The following is a 22017-nucleotide window of genomic DNA, read 5'->3' as shown; positions in this document are numbered from 1 at the left end:
AGTCGAAGCGTGGGGGCGTCCACCCAGCAGTGGGGACGCGCAGCAACAGGTGGGACGACCAGCGCACACACACTCTCATTGCTCCCGTAAAGCAAAACACACACACAGAGGGAGAGAGAGAGAGGTCGCCCACTCAATGCAATGAAAACAAAACAGAAACAGTTACGGTGCTCCGCCCATGCAGCCAGGCAGGACGGCAGCGGTGCGTGTCGTGCAAAAGAGAGCACCAACGGGCCTGCATGGGTGTGCATGCATATATACAATGGGCACATTATTGTGTGTGCTTCGTGGGATGAGGTGAGGGCGAGAGTCCATGCAAGGGGACACACACAGAGAGTGAGAAGGACGAGTGTGTGTGCGTGCGGTGCACGGCTCTATCTCCCTCACTCTCACGCGGCCACCACCGCAGCAGCAGCCGCACACGCAACAAGAAGAAGAATCAAAGGAGGGGAGGTGGTGTGGGAGACCGCGGTGCAGCTGTCACTGTCGCCAGGTGTTGCCGTACCATCTGTTCTGGCGATAGCTGCTGCTTTCGCCGTACGTGGTTTTGTCTCACTGGCCGTGGGCGCAACGTTGGTATGGCTGGCTTCGGGGTCGTTCTGTGGCCCTCCGGGGTTGGGCCCTCTGCTGTTGTCGTCATTCTCATCCGCCCTACTCCGGCCATCACCACTGCCACTTGTAGAGATGGATGATGCCGTTACTTCCGCCGGGCTGCCGGTAGGTCCACCCCTCAGATCCGGTAAAACAGTGCCTTGACCCTGTTGCTCTGCCACACCATCTCCAGAAGTAGGTTCCGTCTCTTCAGGCTCCTTTTTGTTTGGTGACGGTGGCGTTTTTGTCCTTTCTTCTGTCAAAGTTTGCGAGTCTGTTTGTGCTGTTGGGCTTCCTCCTGCCGGAACTGCCACCGCTGTTGGTCGTTCTTCTCCTACCGTTGCTGGTGCTGGCGGTGGACATCACGGTGGAAGGACCTTGTGCCTCCGCGTCACTCCGCCGTTTCTCCTCTCCAGTTGCCGCCCTACCAGCAGCTTCACTTTCTGGTTTTTCTTGTTTACTGGGAGAGTCTTCTTGTGCTTCGGGTGTTGACTCCGCTGGTGCCGACAATTCGGGCAATTCGCTCCGTGCACGATTTGCTCCTGACTGCTCACCTGCTTCTTGAGGCTCCCCTCCCTTTGTGGATGCCGCAGCGCCGGTCTTCTCCAACGCATCACTCTCGTCGGTGATGGAGGGTGGGGAATTACCACCAGCAACAGGAGCGCTCAAAGATGCATCACCACCTGGACTGCCAACATCAGGTTGACTGCGACCACCAGAAGAAAAGGAGCCCAAATGAAACCTTTGCTTCCGTCAGAACCTACACTTCCCGTAGGAGCCCCAGGAGAACTGCCACCATCACCGAGAACAGGAGATGGGGACCTGACATCCGAAGCAGGGGACTTCAAAGAGCCATCAACACGTGCTTTAGAACCTCCATTTGAACCACCACCACCGCCACCAGAAGCTTTGCTGCCACGAGCTTGACTGCCACTGGCACCTCCAACGCCACCAGGACCGCCAGCACCGTCGTCTCTACCGCCTCCACCTCCACCTCCGCGACCAGGAGGAGAACCGGCATCACCGAAATCAGCACCTGAACCTGGAGCCAAATCCGATTTATTTTCGGCTGTACCAGTCACCAATGGGTCAGTCGAAGCTGGAACGGCAGTGATGGACAAGACAGATCGTAAAGGCAGCGTCAGCGCCGTTTTGTCGCATCCGCTCGGCGTATACGATTTATTCGCATTCAACACCCACGACGCCATGCAGCCACCAACTGCGTTGTTCTCGAGATTACTCGCATCAGCCCCGCCGGCACCGCACCAAAGCACGCAGAGGGCACACACCAGCAGCACACGGCCAGCCATCATCGCCATCACTCCTGTCACTTGCCTGCAGCCTTCGGCACAAACTAACTCCCCGTCAACGCAGAGCGGAAGCAGAAGAAGAGACACGGCCGCTACACCACGCACAGCCACCGCACAGTCACAAATGGCAGCAGCCCAGCAGCGGCAGCGCACACACACCATGAGGCAGTTGAAAGCAGTGAAAGGGCAAAAACACACAACGCCCCGCAGCAAGCAAACAGAAAAACACACAAAACAATTAGAAACAAAACACAGGTAAACAAACAGCAATGAAGTTAAAATGTAAACACACACACAAAACAAAGGGCTGCACAGCATGGCTCCAGCGCGCACGCACCCATCCTCAAATGCGACCCCACGCAATCAGTTGTGTGCGTGCCATGCACATGAGTGTGTCTGGGGTGCGTTCAACGTGATGGATGCGGAGAGCGGCAAGGAGCACACGGCAGGGGAGCGGAAGCAAGTGAAGCAAAACACAATCATTATTTTATCCTGTTTAGTACATCGGACCACAGTGGACGCACACAAGTCCCCGCGGTTGAGTGCCGGCACGCACAGCCCGCACACAATTCTTCAGCCCACAGTGGTGTACGCCAGCGCGGATACGGCGAGCAGCAGCGGGGCACACACCCACGCAGAGCTGCTGAGGCTGCCGTCGCTTTCGCGAAGAAGTGACGGTGCGCGAGTGGTCGTCGTTGTAGTTGGCGCCTCCGTAGTCGTAGTGGTGGTGGTAGTTGGTGCTTTTGTTGTAGTCGTGGTTGTTGTTGGCGCATTTTCCTTCTGACTTTGTACCGATACCGTACCGGTCACGGAACTTGACGATATATTTGGGTTAACGGACCCACCTGACGACCCTGACCCATCGGACCCATCTGGTTTCGCTTTTGCAGTAGACTCCGGACCTTCTGTACCTGGAACACCTGCTCCCTCTTTTGTAATAGGCTCCGGAGTTGCCTTATCCGTTTCTTCTGCCGGAGCGGCTTCCTTACTGTCCGGATTTTTGGGTCCTGATGCTTGTCCTTTAGTGGAAGGAATTTGCGACTCTGAGCCACCTGGCGTGCCTTGAGCACCTGCTTCCTTTGACTGAGAAGGCGATAAGCTGGAGCCACCGTTACCTGGATCTCCACCAGTCGCTGTCACGCACGCTGACGAGCAGCAGCACAGGGCAAGCACCAACAGGGCGCACAGCAGACGGCACGTCATCATCTTGAGTGTGGTCATTCGGTGGTGTGGAGCTGATCTGCACAGTGAGGGACATGGAGAGCAACAGGGGAGACGAGAGGTGCGGCAGACACACACAGAGGGCAAACACACACATGAGGAGAGGGCAGCAGCCAGGCATGCACCGTACGCCGCACACCACGTACAGCACACACTCCAATCCACGGCAACAGGCACACACACACACAGCCCTGCCGCAACACCAACACACAGATGGAGGAGGGAGAAGCAAACAGGAGCGGCACACAAGGCTCCACCGCATGCACATACGGCGAGAGCGGTCCGTCGTGTCGGCACCCCTCACGGAGGGCACGCACACACGAGAATAGGTGCAGCGCACACAGCAACACAACAGCAAAGTAACCATGAAAAAGAATAGATCCCCGCACACCACGTGGATTGTTGGTCCACGGGAAGCGCAGCCACCACCGCAGCAGCAGCAGCACACGCAAAGTCAAGCGCAAGGAATGGAATACAGCAGCCATTTACTTGTGTTTCTTTTTGGAGGGTGGAAGATGTCTGCATATGTTGCTATTGTTTTTGCGGAGGGTAAACCTTCATGCCTGCATCGCGTGTTGGGGTTCCTGCAGTGTGCACAACTGTTTCCTTCTCTTGTGAATTTTTATTGTGTTGGTGCAGCCAATAATTCAATTTGAGTTGTTCCTGCTTTTCGCTGGTAAAGTGCTGCAATAGATGTTTTTATTTCCTGCTTCGTTGCTGTGGCACCTGATTCCTCACCGTTTACTGCGGTGGAAATGGGAATATGTGAGTGGACTCCCACGCACCAGAACGCACCTTCGCTCCTATTTATTGCTGCACAGAAGGGCATGCGTGTTTGGTGGTGCCTCGACCATATATTTCGTGGGCGTACATTCCCCTGCAGGCTGAGGGCGGGGCGACGCTCCGTCGCGGTGCACCTCCCTCGCATGCCGCCCACTCTGATTCATCATGCATCACCCCTCACATATTCCGTGGCGCCACACCGCTGATATTATTGCAGCCGCTGTGATTCCGCGTATTTCACGCATTTGATTGTGCCACAATACATCCGCTCGTGTGGCCGCCGCATCCAAACAGCGGTGCCCAACACCGTGAGCGGCAGTCCACATCCCTGCATGTCCCAGCGCAGTGGTGCTTGACTGTCAGCCAGGCGCCAGACAACACGAGAGTATTTTGCCGGCAGCACAACACACGGAGCTGCAGCGAATGACTCGGGCGGCGACGCATCTATTTGTCGCAAGGCAGTGAAAAGGAGTCGGGCAAAATAATGCCGGCTGCATTCACGACACCATACCCACAGCCAAAGCATGCGACATGATGTGTGTTTCGCTGGTGCTGTGGAATGCCTGCAGACGACGTCACTAGTGGAGGCACACCACCCATGATCAGCGGACAGACAATAATCGGCATGGGAGGCCACAAAAGGCAGCAACGACGCCAGCAGCAGGAGCAGCTCTCCCTCTCTCTCTGTTGCCTCCGAGAAGCAAATATTCCACCAGCCACAGCCGGCTGTGCCATCGTGACACTCCATGCACGTCGTGGCTGCGTCAACACATCCTGCTCCCTGCAGCGCCTCAAAAGATGCCTCACTCCGTCCACGAAGTGCATCGATGCGGGCCGTGCCCGGGCTGTGCGTGAGGACCACAGCGATGTGAGGGTCACCGAGTCGCAGCATGTTTGTTGTGACGTTGTTGCATGGCACCTGCACACACACACGCAGCGCCTGCATCCCTCCCTTTTGTGTTCGCCCTCCGCCGGAGTGGCCACACACACGGGCAGCAGCAAATTCATTTCACCCTCGACGATCCAAAATCAACACCGACATCCCTCGCCACGCAAAGATCTCAGTTGCCAGCACGGGCCTCCTGCCGCTCTGCCATCGACGCTGAAACACGGCACAGTGCACGCACTTATTTTCCTCGTGTTCCGTCAGCCGTTTGCTTCACACATTCTCCGACGGGCTGACGCCCACAAAAGCCACTGTGATCGCACAGGCTCTTGCGATGAGCGTCTGCGTGTGCATGGATCCGCTGCTCACACGTGCTGGCAGGCAGCCTGCAGCCGGTGCCCTCGTGCCATTTCATCGGCTCCAGCATGGGAAAGAGAAAATGGCCAATTCCTCGTGTACTTATTCCCACCAGCGGCACCAACACGCTGGTCGCCAGCCGTCATTCCTCAGCACATCCAGGAATGCCGAAAAGTGACGTGGAACTGTCAGCCAGCAGTGCCACAATCCCCGCACACATGTCGGCTCCACCAGAGAAGACACACAAACTACACACAACACCCCTCACATGTTTTCCGAACATCATTCCAACACACCGCGACACGCCAAACAGAAGTATTCGTCACTCCATGCACCTCCCCACACAATCAAATAGTCCATGCACCACGCACGGCAGCAGCTCACACTCGTCTAAACAAGTGTTCCTCGGACCAGTGTTGTCCGCGTGCTGCAGTGGGCTGCCCCGGCTGAGGCAAGCTACTGTCGGAAATATTGTTTGCGATCACTCACCCCAACGCGGCCGCCTCCCAGGTGGCTGCGCAACCAGTGTTAGGCTCGACAGCACAGGCGCGGGAGCCCGCAGACCACAGCCAGCACTCGCCCATCGTCAACGGTGTCGAACGCATTCGAGATGCCGGTCGTGACTGCGAGAGAGCGGCGACGGCGAGGGTGCAGCGCGGGACGCCGCCCCTGCGACGCCCACACTCCACGGCGATGCGCTCGCTCAGCCCTCGTGCCGTTTCGTCACGGACAGGCGTCACCACGTCGGAGACCGTGCGTCGTGGCGTTAATCGAGGTTGACGTCGGTGGCGTGCCAGCAGCGCTGAAAGGCGGCGGTGGACCAGTCCCTCGCTCACCCCTAGCAGGACAGAGAGCAGCGGGAGGGGCCGACAACTCTCCGTGCGGCATGCGTTCTTCCCGTGTCTGCGGATGCGAGTAGTGTCCCCCGTTTCCCAGGAACTTCGCAGGCTGCCGTCAGCAAGGGAGGTGCCACTCATCGTTCTGAGCGAGCAGCGGGCTGCGGGTACAAGATGGCGCAGCAACGCATTCAATACACCGCCGGGGCCAGGGGCCAAGACAAGCGAAGAGTCGCGAAAGGACAATTCAAGCGCACACAGCGCGAAGGGCCAAACCACATCCCGGTCACCAGGGGGCACGCAAGCACGAAGTGTGCAGACAGCAGTGGGGATCGCAGCAAGTGGGATTCAGACGATGCGACGGACGAGCGGGTTTCACTGCTGCCGGATTTCGTCGGCGCTTACCAGCGCTACACGTGTCGTCTGCGTGCCGTAAGTGACGCACAGAGGCAAAAGTTACTGCGAGGCGGAGACATTGAGCGGAGCCCGAGCCCCATAGCAGCACTCCAGATGACCGTTCCCTCACTGACACCGGCCAAACTCGCAACATTAATGGCGAAGGGAGCAGACATGATAGCCATCCGGGAGACCTGGAAGTCGTCGGAGCAGATCGCCAGCATGCACACTGGAGAGTGTGTGCTCCATGCACAATCACGTATCCGCAAGGAATGTGCTGCAGCGGTGCTGGTGAGGAAAAACCTCCGCTCCGAGCGTATGCCCCTCATCACTCCTTAACGTGATTCCAGCCTCGACGTGGTGGTGGTCCAATTCGCGCTGGGCCAGAACCGTGATCTTATTGTAGCGAGCACCTATATGAGACCACCGCCGCAACCGACACAACCCCTAGGCGGTTGCTGAGCTGCCTCTCGGTCTCGTCGCCTCTCATTCCGTGTGGAGATTTCAACGTGCGTCGCCCACGGTGGGAGCCCTTCCTGGAGACCCCTCCAAGCAACTCCGCTGTAGAATTTTATACAACCGCGCACGGATGCAGGACGCACCTTGGTTAACACCCCTGGTGAAACAAAGCGTGCTCGTGGTGCAAGAGAGAGATCCTGTATCGACCGGACATGGTCAAGGCATCTTACCGTGTCCGACTGGGCAGCCAATGTGCCGCCGCTCAGTGACCACTATGTGTTGACATTCACGCTGCATCAGGCATTTAAGGATACCATGCCCTCGGCACCCACTTCGGTACGTCGAGTTTTCTACAGCTGGTGGAAGTCCAAGTGGGAGTCCTTCGCCAACGACCTCGACGCACAACTTCCAGCATGCGACCATAAAAAGCAATCAACCGGCATCAAAGCTTTTACGAGAGCACTTGCAGTTTCACTTCGACGGCATTGACCCCGCGGCATGCACAAGGATGATCCCAAGCTCCGGGGCGACACCCTTGCGAAGGCAGAGCGGATTGCCACCGACAGCAAGGCCCGCTGTCTGCAGTTACCGACGCCCGACCGTGAAGCAGAGACGCAACGGACAAGGAGCCAATTCTTCCTCCTCCTCCGTGAGCGCTCGCGCAGCAAATATCGGCGTCGCATCAGCAAGTTAAACCCAGGCAAACCACTCGCCTAAAAAATACATTCCGGACGTAAAAAGACATCAATTCCGTCTCCCACAACGGCGTTGATGTACGATGGCCGCAAGAATAATTTCGGGACAGCGAGGAGAGCAGCGGATGCGCTCAATCTTGGATTCCTCCCCACCTCGCAAGGCGATTGGGTTTTCCAACGGGAAAAAACGGAGAAAACAAGTCCTTGTGTATTTCTTCTCCCTCCCCTTCTTAGGCCGCAGAACAACAACGAGTCGGCCGCCTCATCTTCGATAGCTTCCTTCTCTCCCCTCTCTCTGGATGCCTCTTTTAATCGTACGGAACTGCGTGCAGCGCTGCGCAGCACACCGTACGGCAAGGCCCCGGAGCGGACGAAGTCCACAGCGAGGCGCTACCACATCTTTCGACGAAGTGTCTCCGATTCCCTCTCCGCCGCATCAACCACAGCCGGACAGCCGGCACAATTCCGGTCCAGTGGCGACGAGCCACCATCGTCCCAGTCCTGAAACCCGGTAATTCGCCGGCGCTAACGGAGTCATATCGACCCATCAGCCTTCCCTCCATCGTGGGTAAGGCTGCTGAGAAAATGGCATTGAGGAGACTGCTTTGGCTGTGGACGCCTCGTCTGCACCAGCATGCGTGCCGTAGTACGCGTACCACGACGATGCAGCTGGCACACCTGATACACGAAGTGGAGCATAACAGAACCGACTACTTCCAAGTGAACCTTCCCAAGAAGAGCGGTGTTGGAAGCGAGCTCCACTGCAGACCCCATCGGGCTCCGTTGGTGCTGGTAGACTCCCGCAAGGCCTTTGAGCTCATTGCTCATCGAGTCCTCAGTCGCTTGCCGGCCAATATTCCGGGGGTGAACTGCCGAAGGTGGCTTGGAAAATTTCGGCGTGGCCGCTACGCGAAGACACGAGTTGGCAACAGACACGGCGATCGGTCCTCCACGCTGCGAGGAGCTCCTCAGGGGTCCGTATTGGGAACACATTTTTGTTCTCCCTTTACGCACACCCACTTCTCAATCTGCTGAACGGCTTTGCGGGTGTCACAGCAGACATGCACGCGGACGATCTCTCCATTGTAATCAACGGCCACTCTCGGGAAGACGCCATTCCCGCAGCCAACACGGTCCTCAAAAAACTGCACGCGCGGGGCCAGTAAAGTGGCCTGGCCATCATCCCGTCAAAGTGCAAAGCCGCTTGGTTCACACTCTCCACGCACACGGAGTCAAACTATGATCGCAAAGGAAAGTGGCCCCTGGTAGTGGCTGGATGTAAAATTCCAGTCATGACCATGGGGGCATCGCGAACTAAGAAGCTTCTCGGCATGGATCTCGATCCGCAACTGACGGTAAATGTGGCGGCCTCCAAGAAATGCACTGCCACCTCGCAACGGATATCGCAGCCACGCCGCATTGCGCATAAAGAGGCGGGGCCATCTCCACATGACCCACGCACGTTCATCATCGGATACGGCGCATCCAAATTACGCTACGGCAGCGAGCTCATATGGGCAGTAGCGACGGATTCAGCGAAGAATGAGATGCAAGAGACGTACGCAGGTCTGGCACGCATCGTCAGCGGAGTTCCGAGCACTGTCGACAAGTAATCCGCACTCCTAGAAGCAAATATACCGCCGCTCCATGTCGTCCGCCTGCACGCGGCTCTCCATGTTTGATAACACACGCAATTGTCAGATGGACTGGAAGCGGAGATCAACGTCTGAGCCTTCGCCTTGCGCTGGTTTCCGCATCCCGCCGTTGTCTCGGCACGAGCCATATGCCTTCGTAGACGCATGCGCAAAGGGCTACGGCATCACCGAGAGCTCACCACGCGAAGAGCGGTTCTTTCGTGGCTCCATTCCTCCCTGGTCTGCGGCCTCCGCTCACCGGGTCACCATCGGTGTGGAACTTCCGATAGACCACTCGATCACCGACGAAAAAGAACTGATAAGGGAAATGCGCAGAGTCCGCGAAGAGACTCTAGCGCTGCACAGCCACCGCTCGTGGACACTCGCAACGGATGGCGATTTCGACGTTCCCACGCCAGCCTGCGTTGGCATACCGCCTTCATCCCTGCATTCCTCGCAGATAATAGAGAAAGTAAGTAACAACTGCGGCACACGCCCTTGAAGCTGCAGGACGGAATCCAGTGCGCTGCTCCTGGCCCTGGAGTGGCTGATTATCCCTCGTATCCAGCACAGGCATAAAAACCCCGCTTGTGGCGACACAAAGCCAGTCTCTCCTGGCGGCCCTCAACAAGGACCGGATCTGGCAGCGTCTCTTGACACTGATGCGTGCCGGCCGGTCCGTGCACCGGCAGTTTTGTTACGGACATTGTGGAGTGCATGCTAATGAGCCTGCGGCTCAGCATGCGACGCAGACCATGGCAACCGGACAACACACGGAACATGGAATCGCGCCCATATGGCACACGGACCCGCTGACATGCTTTACTGCCCAGCCCAGCAACAAGTGGCGCTGTACCATTCGCCAAGCCACTCACCGCTACTCGCTCTGTGGTGCCAGGAAGCGGTCTCCGCCACTGCAGGATCAGCCAACCTCCACAGGCACGCCAGTTGACACGCAGGAAGCCTTTCGCCATCTGCTTCTAGAATGCCCAGGCACCTCCGCTGCGCGCCAACGGCTGGGCATTCAGGAAGATCCACGCAGCGAAAAGTTCTTTCAATGGCAGTCGCTTCACAGCAGGAGGATTTTTCCGCTGCTCAACCGCCTCCTCGGCACCAGGATGGCATCGTGCGGCTAGACGCGCTGGTAAGAGTAGGGAAAAAATAATAATGAGCATTCTCGCCACCATCGGGTCGTGGCGCACCTTGCGATCTCGCTGGTGACCCTCCTGCTCCACTGCTGCTTTGCGCAACAAGTCATCACAGTCATTTTCGTGGTTTGGTTGGCCTCGTGTTGCGCTCCGGGTTCTCCTCCTTCATCGTCTTGCGGTGTTTCCTTTGCCGTCCCTGGCACTGTGACTGTCCCGTGACGGTTTTTTCCGAAGCCTCACTTCCCTGGGAGGTCCTCCCGCCACCAGCGTGCCCTCCGCCCAAAGACTCCGGTCCATTTGCACGCATCTGAGCGGCAGAGGCGCTGCCAGTGCCGGACGGATTGCAATTGTTACTTCGCAGTGGGTCGCTGCAGGATTGATCCTGCCTCGTCGGAGCAGTGAGTGGTCCTGCGTGGGTGGGATTAGGGCCCTCACCCGCCGTGTTTTCTCCACCCTCCTCGTCTTCCTGATTGCTGTCAACCTCAGAGTTCACGTTCCCCTTTCGTCCAGAGCCACCGGCCACGGTCCTCCTTCCGCAGCCATCACAGCCCGCGCGTGCTCAGCAGTCACCGCGCCATCACCAGCGGGCCGCACACACACACCGTCGCAGCAGCCGTCAAAAACACACACGAGCTGTTGCACATCACTGCAGGAGCCAACAGGACGCAGAGCACACGGCCAGTCATCATCACAAACAGTGGAGTCGCCCAACGCTGTGGAGCCGCCTGCAAAAGCACAGAAAACAAAAGGAGAGACACGGCCGCTACACCACGCACAGCCACCGCACAGTCACAAATGGCAGCAGCCCAGCAGCGGCAGCGCACACACACCATGAGGCAGTTGAAAGCAGTGAAAGGGCAAAAACACACAACGCCCCGCAGCAAGCAAACAGAAAAACACACAAAACAATTAGAAACAAAACACAGGTAAACGAACAGCAATGAAGTTAAAAATGTGAACACACAAAACAAAGGGCTGCACAGTATGGCTCCAGCGCGCACGCACCCGTCCTCAAATGCGACTCCACGCAATCAGTTGTGTGCGTGCCATGCACATGAGTGTGTCTGGGGTGCGTTCAACGTGACGGATGCGGGGAGCGGCAAGGAGCACACAGCAGGGCAGCGGAAGCAAGTGAAGCAAAACACAATCATTATTTTATCCTGTTTAGCACATCGGACCACAGTGGACGCACACAAGTCCCCGCGGTTGGGTGCTGGCACGCACAGCCCGCACACAATTCTTCAGCCCAGAGTGGTTTACGCCAGCGCGGATACGGCGAGCAGCAGCGGGGCACACACCCACGCAGAGCCGCTGAGGCTGCCGTCGCTTTCGCGAAGAAGTGACGGTGCGCGGGTGGTCGTTGTAGTTGGCGCCTCAGTGGTCGTGGTACTTGATGCCTCTGGCGCAGTGGTCGTCGTCGTGGTTGTCGTAGTTGGAGCATTTGCCTTTTGAATTTGTTGGACTGGGTTAGCGGATCCACTTGGTTGCTGTTCTGTAATATGCCCCGGAGATGTTGAATCGGGACTCGCTGACGGAGCCGATCCCGTGCCTGTCTCTTGTACGGTATCGGTCGTCGTGCCTGAATTTGGTTCCTTACCGTCCGGCTTGTTTGACCCTACCGCTCCTTTTTCACCTCGATTTTGTGCAGTACCGTTCCCGGAACTTAATCCTTGTGACGTTTGGCTCCCACTTCCTGTGTGTTCTTTACTGGACGTACTTTGCAATTCTGACCCACCGGCCCCCGTAATTTCTACCTGTTCCTGTAACGTTTTGGCCGGGTCTGCTGCCAATTGCAAACCGGACGTACTATGTGACTGTTCCGCATCGTTCCCCAGACTCACTGGCGTACCGGCCCCCTGACCCTTTGACCCTACCGTGACGGTCGGACCCGGAATCCCTGACGGAGCGTGTCCCTTACCGGCTGCCGGACCTGATGCTTGTGATGCGGGGTTCCCACGTGATGTCTGTCCAGTACTGGACCCACTTAACAACCCTGCCCCATCGGGTCCTGGAACACCTGCTCCGTGTGACTGATGGGACGTTGAAACGCTACCCTTACCTGGATCTCCACTACCCTTCGTCGCGCACACGGACGGGCAGCAGCACAGGGCGAGCACCAACAGGGCGCGCAGCAGACGGCACGTCATCATCGTGAGTGTGGTCGTTCAGTGGTGTGGAGCTGATCTGCACAGTGAGGGACATGGAGAGCAACAGGGGAGACGAGAGGTGCGGCAGACACACACAGAGGGCACACACATGAGGAGAGGGCAGCAGCCAGGCATGCACCGTACGCCGCACACCACGCACAGCACACACTCCAATCCACGGCAACAGGCACACACACACACACAGCCCTGCCGCAACACCAACACACAGATGGGGAGGGAGAAGCAAACAGGAGCGGCACACAAGGCTCCACCGCATGTACATACGGCGAGAGCGGTCCGTCGTGTCGGCACCCCTCACGGAGGGCACGCACACACGAGAATAGGTGCAGCGCACACAGCAACACAACAGCAAAGTAACCATGAAAAAGAATAGATCCCCGCACACCACGTGGATTGTTGGTCCACGGGAAGCGCAGCCACCACCGCAGCAGCAGCAGCACACGCGCAAGAAGAAGAAGCAAAAGAGGGGAGGTGGTGTGGAAGACCGCGGTGCTGCCGTCACTGTCGTCAGACGTTCATTTTATTAGTGGCGTTATTGGTATTGTTGTGAACCCCTCACTGTTGTCTGCCGCGGTGCCCGTGCCGTCGGATGCGCTCTGAAGTTATGACTTCGTATCATTCTCTTCGTCGTCTGTGGAGGCGGCGGGTTCAACTCTCCCGGAGCTGCTCTCAACGTCAAAGACCCCCGTCCTGCCCGTATTGGTGTAAGGCTGTGCGGCTGGAATAACTGCGGGCTACTGTCACTCTCCCGAGTATTCAGCGCATCACTGCTGGCGGTGCGCTCGGTTGCTTTCAAATCTTTTTTACGTGCTGTTGGAGTATCAGCGGAATCGTCACCCTGTCTGTTTGCAGGCGTCATTGCAGCAGCAGTGGGGCCAGTTGGAGTGCCCGATGATGTGGACTGCGTGACGGGAGCCTCACGGGATGCGATCCGCGTGCCGCCCAAATCGGCCGCACCCTTTTCATCCGCTGCGCTGCGGGGGTTGTGCCCTTCGCTGGTGCGGCTTCATCCGGCCCTTGAGGAGACGTTATTTCCGAGTCCGGCTGCAGCGGTGGTGGCAAAGACGGTTCTTCCATCGACGACTCGGGGATGCGTGTTTCGGACAGTTCCCCCGTTACCGCTGCCGCATTATTGTCCCGCTCCCCTAAACGATGCCCATCCCTTTGGCCTCAGTGGCACAACCCAACACACCAGAGCCGTCCTCATTATTCTCCCACCACCATCACCAACAACCTTGCCGCCACCAGAGCCAGAAGGCAAAGCCTGCGGTGTCTCATCACAGCCACCGCCGCCGGCACCGCACCACAGCACGCAGAGGGCACACACCAGCAGCACACGGCCAGTCATCATCATCGCCATCACTCCTGTCGCTTGCCTGCAGCCTTCAGCACAAACTAACTACCCGTCAACGCAGAGCGGAAGCAAAAGGAGAGACACGGCCGCTACACCACGCACAGCCACCGCACAGTCACAAATGGCAGCAGCCCAGCAGCGGCAGCGCACACACACCATGAGGCAGTTGAAAGCAGTGAAAGGGCAAAAACACACAACGCCCCGCAAAACGGAAATATAAAAAACAACCGAGGTTTAGATTCCAGCGGGACTCCCCAAAAAAATAAATAAAATTCTTTCGGCAGGACTTTTATTTCATGTGCCAAGCAGCACAAAACGACCACGTGCTTCTGTATGTTCATAATGCCTGCAGCAGTAAAAAGAAAAAAGAAAACCACGTTATTGTTCCACCAGCCCACACAACACCCCTCACACTTCACGCGGCATCCGGCCTGCTCCTCCACTCCTCCTTTCGTGCAGTCCGTGGGACGCACAGCAATGAGGCCGGCACCGCGTGTGGGCAACAAAACAGCAAACAGAAAGAGGGGAATCACGTCACTCATGACGGTGGGCAGGAACGAACTATTAAATAAATCAACAGCAAGGATACTTATCATTCCAGGAAAACAACAAAAAACAACAATAAGATGTAAATATTAAAAGAAATCACGCAGGGAACGCGGCACATGTTCTCCGTGAGAATTCGCAATTCCACACTCTTTGGCTCACATGAATGCCACAACCCCACACAATACAGTAAAAAGCAGCAACGCCCAATACACGCAAACACGCGCACTGCTGGAAACAGTTAACTCTCGCAGTGTCAATTTCGCGTCGCAGCGCTGGGCAAAGCAGTCGTGTAGACCCACACCGCTCCCGGAATACTGCGCGGTGAGTTTTTGTAATAGGGGTTTGCTTTCGTGTCCAGAGGCATGGCGTTGAGTCAATCCGCCCGCATCACCCTCAGCAACAAATCCACTGCCCGCAGCGCCATTTTCTGAAGAAAGGAGTTTTGTGTCCAGTGGCGCTGCGCTCACTCACCTCGTCCGTGTTATCCGCGGCAACGTGTTCCCTGCCGCCACAAGTGACAGACGTGATCCCGGATGCGTTCGACGCCACTACTATTCTCGGACCGTTGGCAAAGGAAGGCCTCTTCTTGGATGCATTCGGGACCATCACTTCGATCGGATTGGTGGCAAACTCAGGCCTCGTCTCGGACTTGTTGGTCGCCGTGTTGGATGCGGGACTCGGACCGACGGTGTTGGGTCCGTCAGCCACCGCAGACCGTCGCCAATCCTCGTTTTGGCGTGACGGCTCAGCATTCACTTGCGACGCAGTTGTCCCACCAGATTTTGTCTCGTCCTTCTCTTCACGGGGCGGCGGCAACTGACGGATGCCCGTCCGGTCAGCATCGCTGCTCCGTGCAGGCGGATGGATGGTTCCATCGGGGGGAAATTGACGCCACCACAATTCATAAGGGCCGGCGTACTTATGTGTCGTCACATTCACCGTGAAGGCAACGGTGGCCCCTTCCTCTTTCCTTGCACAGCTGCTAGATGTGTGCACCGCATTGGCCACATGGCACACAGCACCCAGCTCACCATTCCTGCCATGCATGTGCACATCAAAGCCACTGAAAGTATAATTCTCATGCTGAGCCTCGGCACTGGCAGCAGAACACTTCTTCCACGCGCACACACACACGCGACAGCTCAGGCTGCCGTCACTCGGAGCACACGACACATCCACCGGCACAACCACCGCATCCGCAGCACCAGATACATGTCCAGGACTCCCAGCAGCCGTCACGCACACGGACGAGCAGCAGCACAAGGGCGCAAGGACCAACACGGCGCCGCACCGTCACCATCGCAGTCATCACCCGTAGTGGAGTCGCTGGAGTCAGTCAGCTGATCCGTGAGGCAGAAGGCAAAGGAATGCAACAAGAGGGAGAGGGACGGAGCACAGCGGATACAGCGAGAGAGAGCAGACAACATGAGGAGAGGGCAGCAGGCCCAGCCGCACAGTTCACACACCACGAGACGGCATCCACGCGGGGAAGGCACACAACGCCAGCAGCCACCCACCATGCAGGAGGAGAAGACATCCACCACCATCTCCCCCAGCTCATTCCCGCAGCTCCAGGGAAGTGGCTAAAACCCGCGGCCACCACACCAGTCACACAATGAGCAGGCGAACCCTCATCCATCCACGAGGCGGAAACAAAATTCCAGCCATCCCGCCCTCAAAGCGACACGGAGCCCAACTCAACGCAGCCACACGCGGTGCATCACACCCGCAGGAAAATAGACTCGGGCTGCACACTCCCTCCCTCCTCCCTTCTCCTCATGGCCACGGAAGAAGACAACGGCCGCCACACGCAACTGCCAGCATGCACTACAAAAGAAGCATTCAAATCCACTGCGATGTGCGTCTTGTGTGTGTGGTTGTGTGCCTGCAGACACACGAGGCAAAGAATTAGAAAAGAGGGAGCGGAGTTTGTGGAGGGGCGCACAAAACTAAAAATGTACAGCGAAGGTGCGTGGCGGAAACAACGAGAAGAAGACCGCTCAAACTCATGACTGCACCGCAGCCCAAGCAGTGGCGATCCACACAATATTTATTCAAAACAAAAAGAAAACCACCCCCTTCGTCTTACACAAACCCCATCGCACAAAATAATTATAAAAGAAAAAGAAATCGTCCACTACTGTTCCACACAAATTCAAAAAAGCAGCCGGCTGCCTTGTAGCCCCACCAAACTGTCTGCATATTTTGCCCAAATTAAAATTAAAAGATATTTAAATGTCTTTCAGCCGTCCGACCCTCCATGTGTGTCCGCACATCGTTTATATTTCATGCGGTCATCTGCGTGTTGCTGCTCCCCTCAGCCCTCCCATCGGCGCGTGAGTGCGGCCCGCAGAGCACAGTCACTCGTGTGTGGGGGGACTGAGAGAAGCACGCAGGCATGACGGGAGTCGCGTCACTCCATCGGGAGAGTGAGCGCAGCAAAAGAAATCATCAGAGAAGAAAAGAAATGCTCACGAGGCCGACACCGAAGGGTGCGCCGGCGCAAAAAAAAAAAAAAAAAGAAGAGAAAAACACGGCGGCAGGGTGTGGCTGTGTGTGTGGCGCTGCGGGTGTCTGCCCGCCCTGGCCGCAAGAAAACAAAACAAGAGGGAAGAAATGTGTGCTCCGCCCCACAGGCCCTCGTCGCACGCCCACACGTCACGGCTCCCGCAGCGCGCCGTCCGTCGCGGCCCCTCCTCATGCGTGCAGCAGGCGAGGCGCACAGGGCCGTCGTCGTGAGCGTGTCGGTGGGTGTGCGAGTGGAGCAGTTGGGCGGGAACACACGGCACCCCTCGCAGGAAGAGTGCAGAAGAAACAATTAAAAGAGGGAAGAGTAGAAAAGAAAAACGTCCACAGTGACTGCCCCAAAAGCAAAAAATAAAGGGATGGGGGATGGGAGATAATAAAAAGAAAACATTAAAACACAAGAAAAACAAAAAAAGTACACAAAAACAAATACAACAACAACAAAAGAATTTATAAAAACAACAACAAAAAAGATGTTTTATGAGAAAAGAAATTCCTTCCAGGGGAAAAGTAATTCTCCGCAGCGGAGGTCGCAAGTAACACACGCGGCAGCCAGTCACTCCTCACAGAGCCGCAAACCCCCACAGTCCCAACAGAAGCGGCAGCAGCGATGGCAGCAGTCCGCTCCCACGCACAGTGCCGCCATCACCCGTTGCTCCTCCAACGGCATGGGAGTTCAGAGCCGCCGCACTCCCCACACTTCCCTGCGATCGATTCGCCGGCACTTGCTGTGTGGAGGCAGATTCCCCCACCGTCGTATTTTCCTGTGTTTCACGCTCTTCTGGAGGCTGCTGCAAGGTCGCTTGCTCCCCTGGTGCTTCAGAAGGCTTACCCGCAGGAGGCATCGCCTTTTGATCCCCTTCCACCGATTGAGGAACGGCTTCAGTTGGTTGCGGATTTGCCGGTGGTAAGTGGGGAGCCTCTTCCAAATCGGCATCCCCACCTGAAAAAGTTAACGGGCGGTTGTACAGAAAGACGTTCTTCACAGTCACAGACACGACTTCTTGGACCTCTGCGCTGTCTCCAACCCCTCCAATGTAGAAGTGCGAGATCTCTTCCGAATCCGCATTTTCCAATTCACATGGCGCAGCACCCACGCGCTTACCATCAACGTACGCAGAGCCCTGGGTGCCGTTCTGTAGCACAATGGCCACCTGGTGTGCTGTCCCTGCTTCCCAATGGCTGCTGAGCTCATTGGTCGTGTCGCCACCGCAAAACAATTTCCACTTCTTTCCGCTGTTGTACGACAACTCCATAAGTTTGGTTTCTCCTTTACTGCCCGCACGCACACCCATCAATGGAATGGGGTTATCTCCCTCCGGCGCCTTGTCGATGGACACCGTCGCCACAAGAGTGAAGTTGCAGTTCGCAAAGTGGTACAACTGATTCTCCCCCTGCCTGCCAACGGGCCACTCCGCCCACGCTCCCCGGAAATTCACGCCGTCTTTCGCCTTCTCAGCTCCACCATTATGATTCACCGTGGCGTTCACCCCGAGGTACTCGTCCCTCCATGTGCTCCCAGAGAAGTTGTCGGACAAAAAGCCAACCAGCCCAGCCGTGATCTCCCCGGCGCTGCAGTCATTCTCAGTCAAGGCACTCTTCGCAGCACTTGCAGTGGGGCACAGCTTGGAGACAGCTTCGTCCACTTTCTTCCACGTCGCCAGCACCTCCTTCACCCGCTTCAGCTGCTCAGTCAGACGCACAGACCAAAGACCGTGTGATGGCTTCTCATCGCCCTTCTTCTTCTCGTACAGTGCAATCAACTTATCCTCCTCATTATTATTATCTTCACCTTCAGCACTTTCGTACAGCAGGGAGCTGGCGGCAACTTCGTCTTCGTCCTTCTCGGACACGGGCCCAATATCAGCAATGCGCGTATTGTCCGTCAGCCAAAGGTGGAGTTCACTCTTTTCCTTTTTTTCGCTGCCCTTCTCCTTAGAATACACCGGCAGAGTAACGAGCATCACTTTTTTGTTGTCATCTCCAAGAGTCGCTGTGGTGAACCCGCTCGCAACACGTTTCGTCTGTTCCTCGTGTTTGTTGCCCCACACGCGCGAGAGTGTCCCGAGTGCCTCCGTCCACGACTCCCCCTTTCACCGGACTCGTACACCCTGCGGCGGCCATCATCGCACGCAGTCATCATCATGAGTTTCTCCTTCTCCCACTCCACGACGGAGGGATCACCGCAGCCACCGTCAGACATCCCCTTCGACAGCTTCCAACTCGAATCATCCGAAGTATCCGAAGTGTATACGAGCAGTGAGACACTCTTTCCTTCCTCTCCGTCGTTTTCTGATTCACCCTTCTTCGTTACTTCCACGGGAAACACAAGCGTACCGTCCTCCATCTTAACACCCGATCCACCGCCTGCAACCAGCTGCATCAAGGAATCCTGTTCGCGCTTAAAGAGAGTGTCGACCAGTCGCTGGTTCACATTCCATCGGATTCTCTTGTTACTGCCACTGTCCCCATCACTGACTTTCCCTTTCGCCAGCAAAAGTCCCCACTCACCTGCGCCCCTCTCCTGAGCGTCTTTAGCAGCTGCTGTCCGGCTGTATTTTCCAGCAAGCATGTAAATATCAGTTCCATTCACAACTGTTGTTGGTCGGCTCACATCTACTTTCTTTTTCTTTGCGGGAGCGCCCTCCTCCAGGACTTGTGTATCCTTTTTGGCCTCATTCAGTACTTCCACCGGTTTTTTATCCGTTGGATCCGTGAGAAGTTCGGATGCAATGCCTGTAAAGCTGCCTTCACCTCCTTTATTGCACTGCGCCTCGGCGACGGCAAATACGGCAGTCCCCACTTTTAGAAGGCCGGGAACGCCCAACGAGTCCACAGTTACACCCTCATCACCAGTGGTACTCCTCCATTCAAACGTTGGATCCGCCACTGAATCGCTGTTCTCCACAGCGGCTGCAGCTCCACTGCCACAGCAAAACATCACGAAGAGGAGGAGCACGCGGAATTAAACACATGCCGGGACATGTTGGGCCTCTGCGGCTCACTCTCTCTTCCTTCCCTCCTCCTTCCGCTGGATCCGGTCACGCGGCAACGGTTGTGTGTGCGGGGTGCCTTCACCGCAGCAACACGTGGGAGCATATATGTGCGTGGGCGGTGTGTGTGTGTGTTGTTGGTCCTTTCAGAGCCTTCCAACTTCACAGTAGCGTTTAGCGCTTTTGTTTTCTTTCTTCGTGAGATAGTGAGCGGGAAATAAAAAGAGGAAAAAAGCCACCAAAAGAAGTAAAGGAATAAGCACCGCCAGCATCCATAGTGAGTGGCACCATCATCCGCGCCGCAGTCAATCCCCACAACAGCAACTCACGCGCACAGACACACGGCACAGGGGAAGAAAGAACAGTGCACCGGGAAAACAGAGCGACTGTCACCACCAGCAGCAGAAGACACGGCGTGTGTCGTCCGTCACACGTCAGTACACACCAAGCAATGCCCACACAAAAAAAGCGGAATGCCAAATGGCGCAGCCACCCTTCGCAGCACACACGCGCTGCCGCCAGTCGTTTCACTGTTGTCTCTCCCCGCACAGCCGGAGAGTCCCTGACCGACGTATCCACAGCGGGAGAGACACGTCGGCACGCGCAGCTGCACGGCAGGAAACAGTCCGCACTTGTCCCAGGCACTCTCCATGCCACACCACTCACCGGCCGCACGCCGCAAGCACAACAACTGCGTCAAAAAGGCAAATCGCGGTCTCCCGTCCTCCCCAATCGTGAGGGCCGCCGCAGCCAGGATCATTTGCGTTCTCAGCGTGCACGATACGAAAGGGCGTTCGTGTGTGTGCATGTGATTGGCGGCCTTTATACTTGCAGAGCAGCTGTGCGGCACAACAGAGCCAAAAGAAAGCAATGGCAGAGAGAGGCAGATAGCACACACACAAATTACTCATATCGTCCCACACACACACATGCAGCCCGCGGAATGGGTGCACTCAACCACAAAATCAAAAAGAAAAACAAAACAAAAAGCCAAAGCGTGGGGGCGTCCACCCAGCAGTGGGGACGCGCAGCAACAGGTGGGACGACCAGCGCATACACTCTCATTACTCCCGTAAAGCAAAACACACACACAGAGGGAGAGAGAGAGAGGTCACCCACTCAATGCAACGGAAACAAAACAGAAACAGTTACGGTGCTCCGCCCATGCAGCCAGGCAGGACGGCAGCGGTGCGTGTCGTGCAAAAGAAAGCACCAACGGGCCTGCATGGGTGTGCATGCATATATACAATGGGCACATTATTGTGTGTGCATCGTGGAGTGAGGTGAGGGCGAGAGTCCATGCAAGGGGACACACACAGAGAGAGAAGGAGTGAAGGACGAGTGTGTGTGCGGGCGGTGCATGGCTCTCTCTCCCTCACTCTCACGCGGCCACCACCGCAGCAGCCGCACACGCAAGAAGAAGAAGCAAAGGAGGGGAGGTGGTGTGGGAGACCGCGGTGCTGCCGTCACTGCTGCCAGGCGTTGCCGTACCATCTGTTCTGGCGGTAGCTGCTGCTTTCGCCGTACGTGGTTTTGTCTCACTGGCTGTGGGCGCAGCGTTGGTATGGCTGGCTTCGGGGTCGTTGTGTGGCCCTCCGGGGTTGGGCCCTTTGCTGTTGCCGTCATTCTCATCCGCCCTACTCCGGCCATCACCACTGCCACTTGTAGAGATGGATGATGCCGTTACTTCCGCCGGGCTGCCGGTAGGTCCACCCCTCAGATCCGGTAAAACAGTGCCTTGACCCTGTTGCTCTGCCACACCATCTCCAGAAGTAGGCTCCGTCTCTTCAGGCTCCTTTTTGTTTGGTGACGGTGGCGTTTTTGTCCTTTCTTCTTTCAAAGTTTGCGAGTCTGTTTGTGCCGTTGGGCTTCCTCCTGCCGGAACTGCCACTGCTGTTGGTCGTTCTTCTCCTACCGTTGCTGGCGCTGGCGGTGGACATCACGGTGGAAGGACCTTGTGTCTCCGCGTCACTCCGCCGTTTCTCGTCTCCAGTTGCAGCCCTACCAGCAGCTTCACTTTCTGGTTTTTCTTGTTTACTGGGAGAGTCTTTTTGTGCTTCGGGTGTTGACTCCGCTGGTGCCGACAATTCGGGCAATTCGTTCCGTGCACG

At 56.7% G+C, this 22017-nt stretch overlaps 3 protein-coding genes and 3 pseudogenes across 3 annotated transcripts, besides 5 other annotated features; all 6 read right to left on the bottom strand.

Moving 5' to 3' along the window:
* Positions 1–22017: part of a sequence feature (areas not merged during assembly with more than two copies in the genome that could not be assigned to a particular haplotype) that runs on past the window's edge.
* Tc00.1047053508495.80 lies at positions 390–1910 on the bottom strand (annotated as a pseudogene).
* Positions 1476–1596: a microsatellite.
* Positions 2475–3107, bottom strand: Tc00.1047053508495.70 (mucin TcMUCII, putative; the record flags this gene model as incomplete). Its single annotated transcript, XM_812295.1, has 1 exon — positions 2475–3107. One exon carries the CDS (start codon positions 3105–3107, stop codon positions 2475–2477), a length of 633 nt encoding a protein of 210 aa, XP_817388.1.
* Positions 2587–2668: a microsatellite.
* Positions 11573–12466, bottom strand: Tc00.1047053508495.50 (mucin TcMUCII, putative; the record flags this gene model as incomplete). The annotated part of the gene is made up of 1 exon (XM_812294.1): positions 11573–12466. One exon carries the CDS (start codon positions 12464–12466, stop codon positions 11573–11575), a length of 894 nt encoding a protein of 297 aa, XP_817387.1.
* Tc00.1047053508495.30 (uncharacterized protein) lies at positions 14781–15434 on the bottom strand (the record flags this gene model as incomplete). Its single annotated transcript, XM_812293.1, has 1 exon — positions 14781–15434. One exon carries the CDS (start codon positions 15432–15434, stop codon positions 14781–14783), a length of 654 nt encoding a protein of 217 aa, XP_817386.1.
* Positions 16892–16919: a microsatellite.
* Positions 17316–17384: a sequence feature (T-rich).
* On the bottom strand, positions 17477–20014 carry Tc00.1047053508495.20 (annotated as a pseudogene).
* Tc00.1047053508495.9 lies at positions 21288–22017 on the bottom strand (annotated as a pseudogene; the record flags this gene model as incomplete).

The sequence above is a fragment of the Trypanosoma cruzi genome, genomic scaffold, assembly GCF_000209065.1.
Source record: "Trypanosoma cruzi strain CL Brener 1047053516879 genomic scaffold, whole genome shotgun sequence".
Classification (NCBI taxonomy): Eukaryota; Euglenozoa; class Kinetoplastea; order Trypanosomatida; family Trypanosomatidae; genus Trypanosoma; species Trypanosoma cruzi.
The sequence above is the reverse complement of the archived record's forward strand: the minus strand, read 5'-3'. Positions and strand labels throughout refer to the sequence as shown.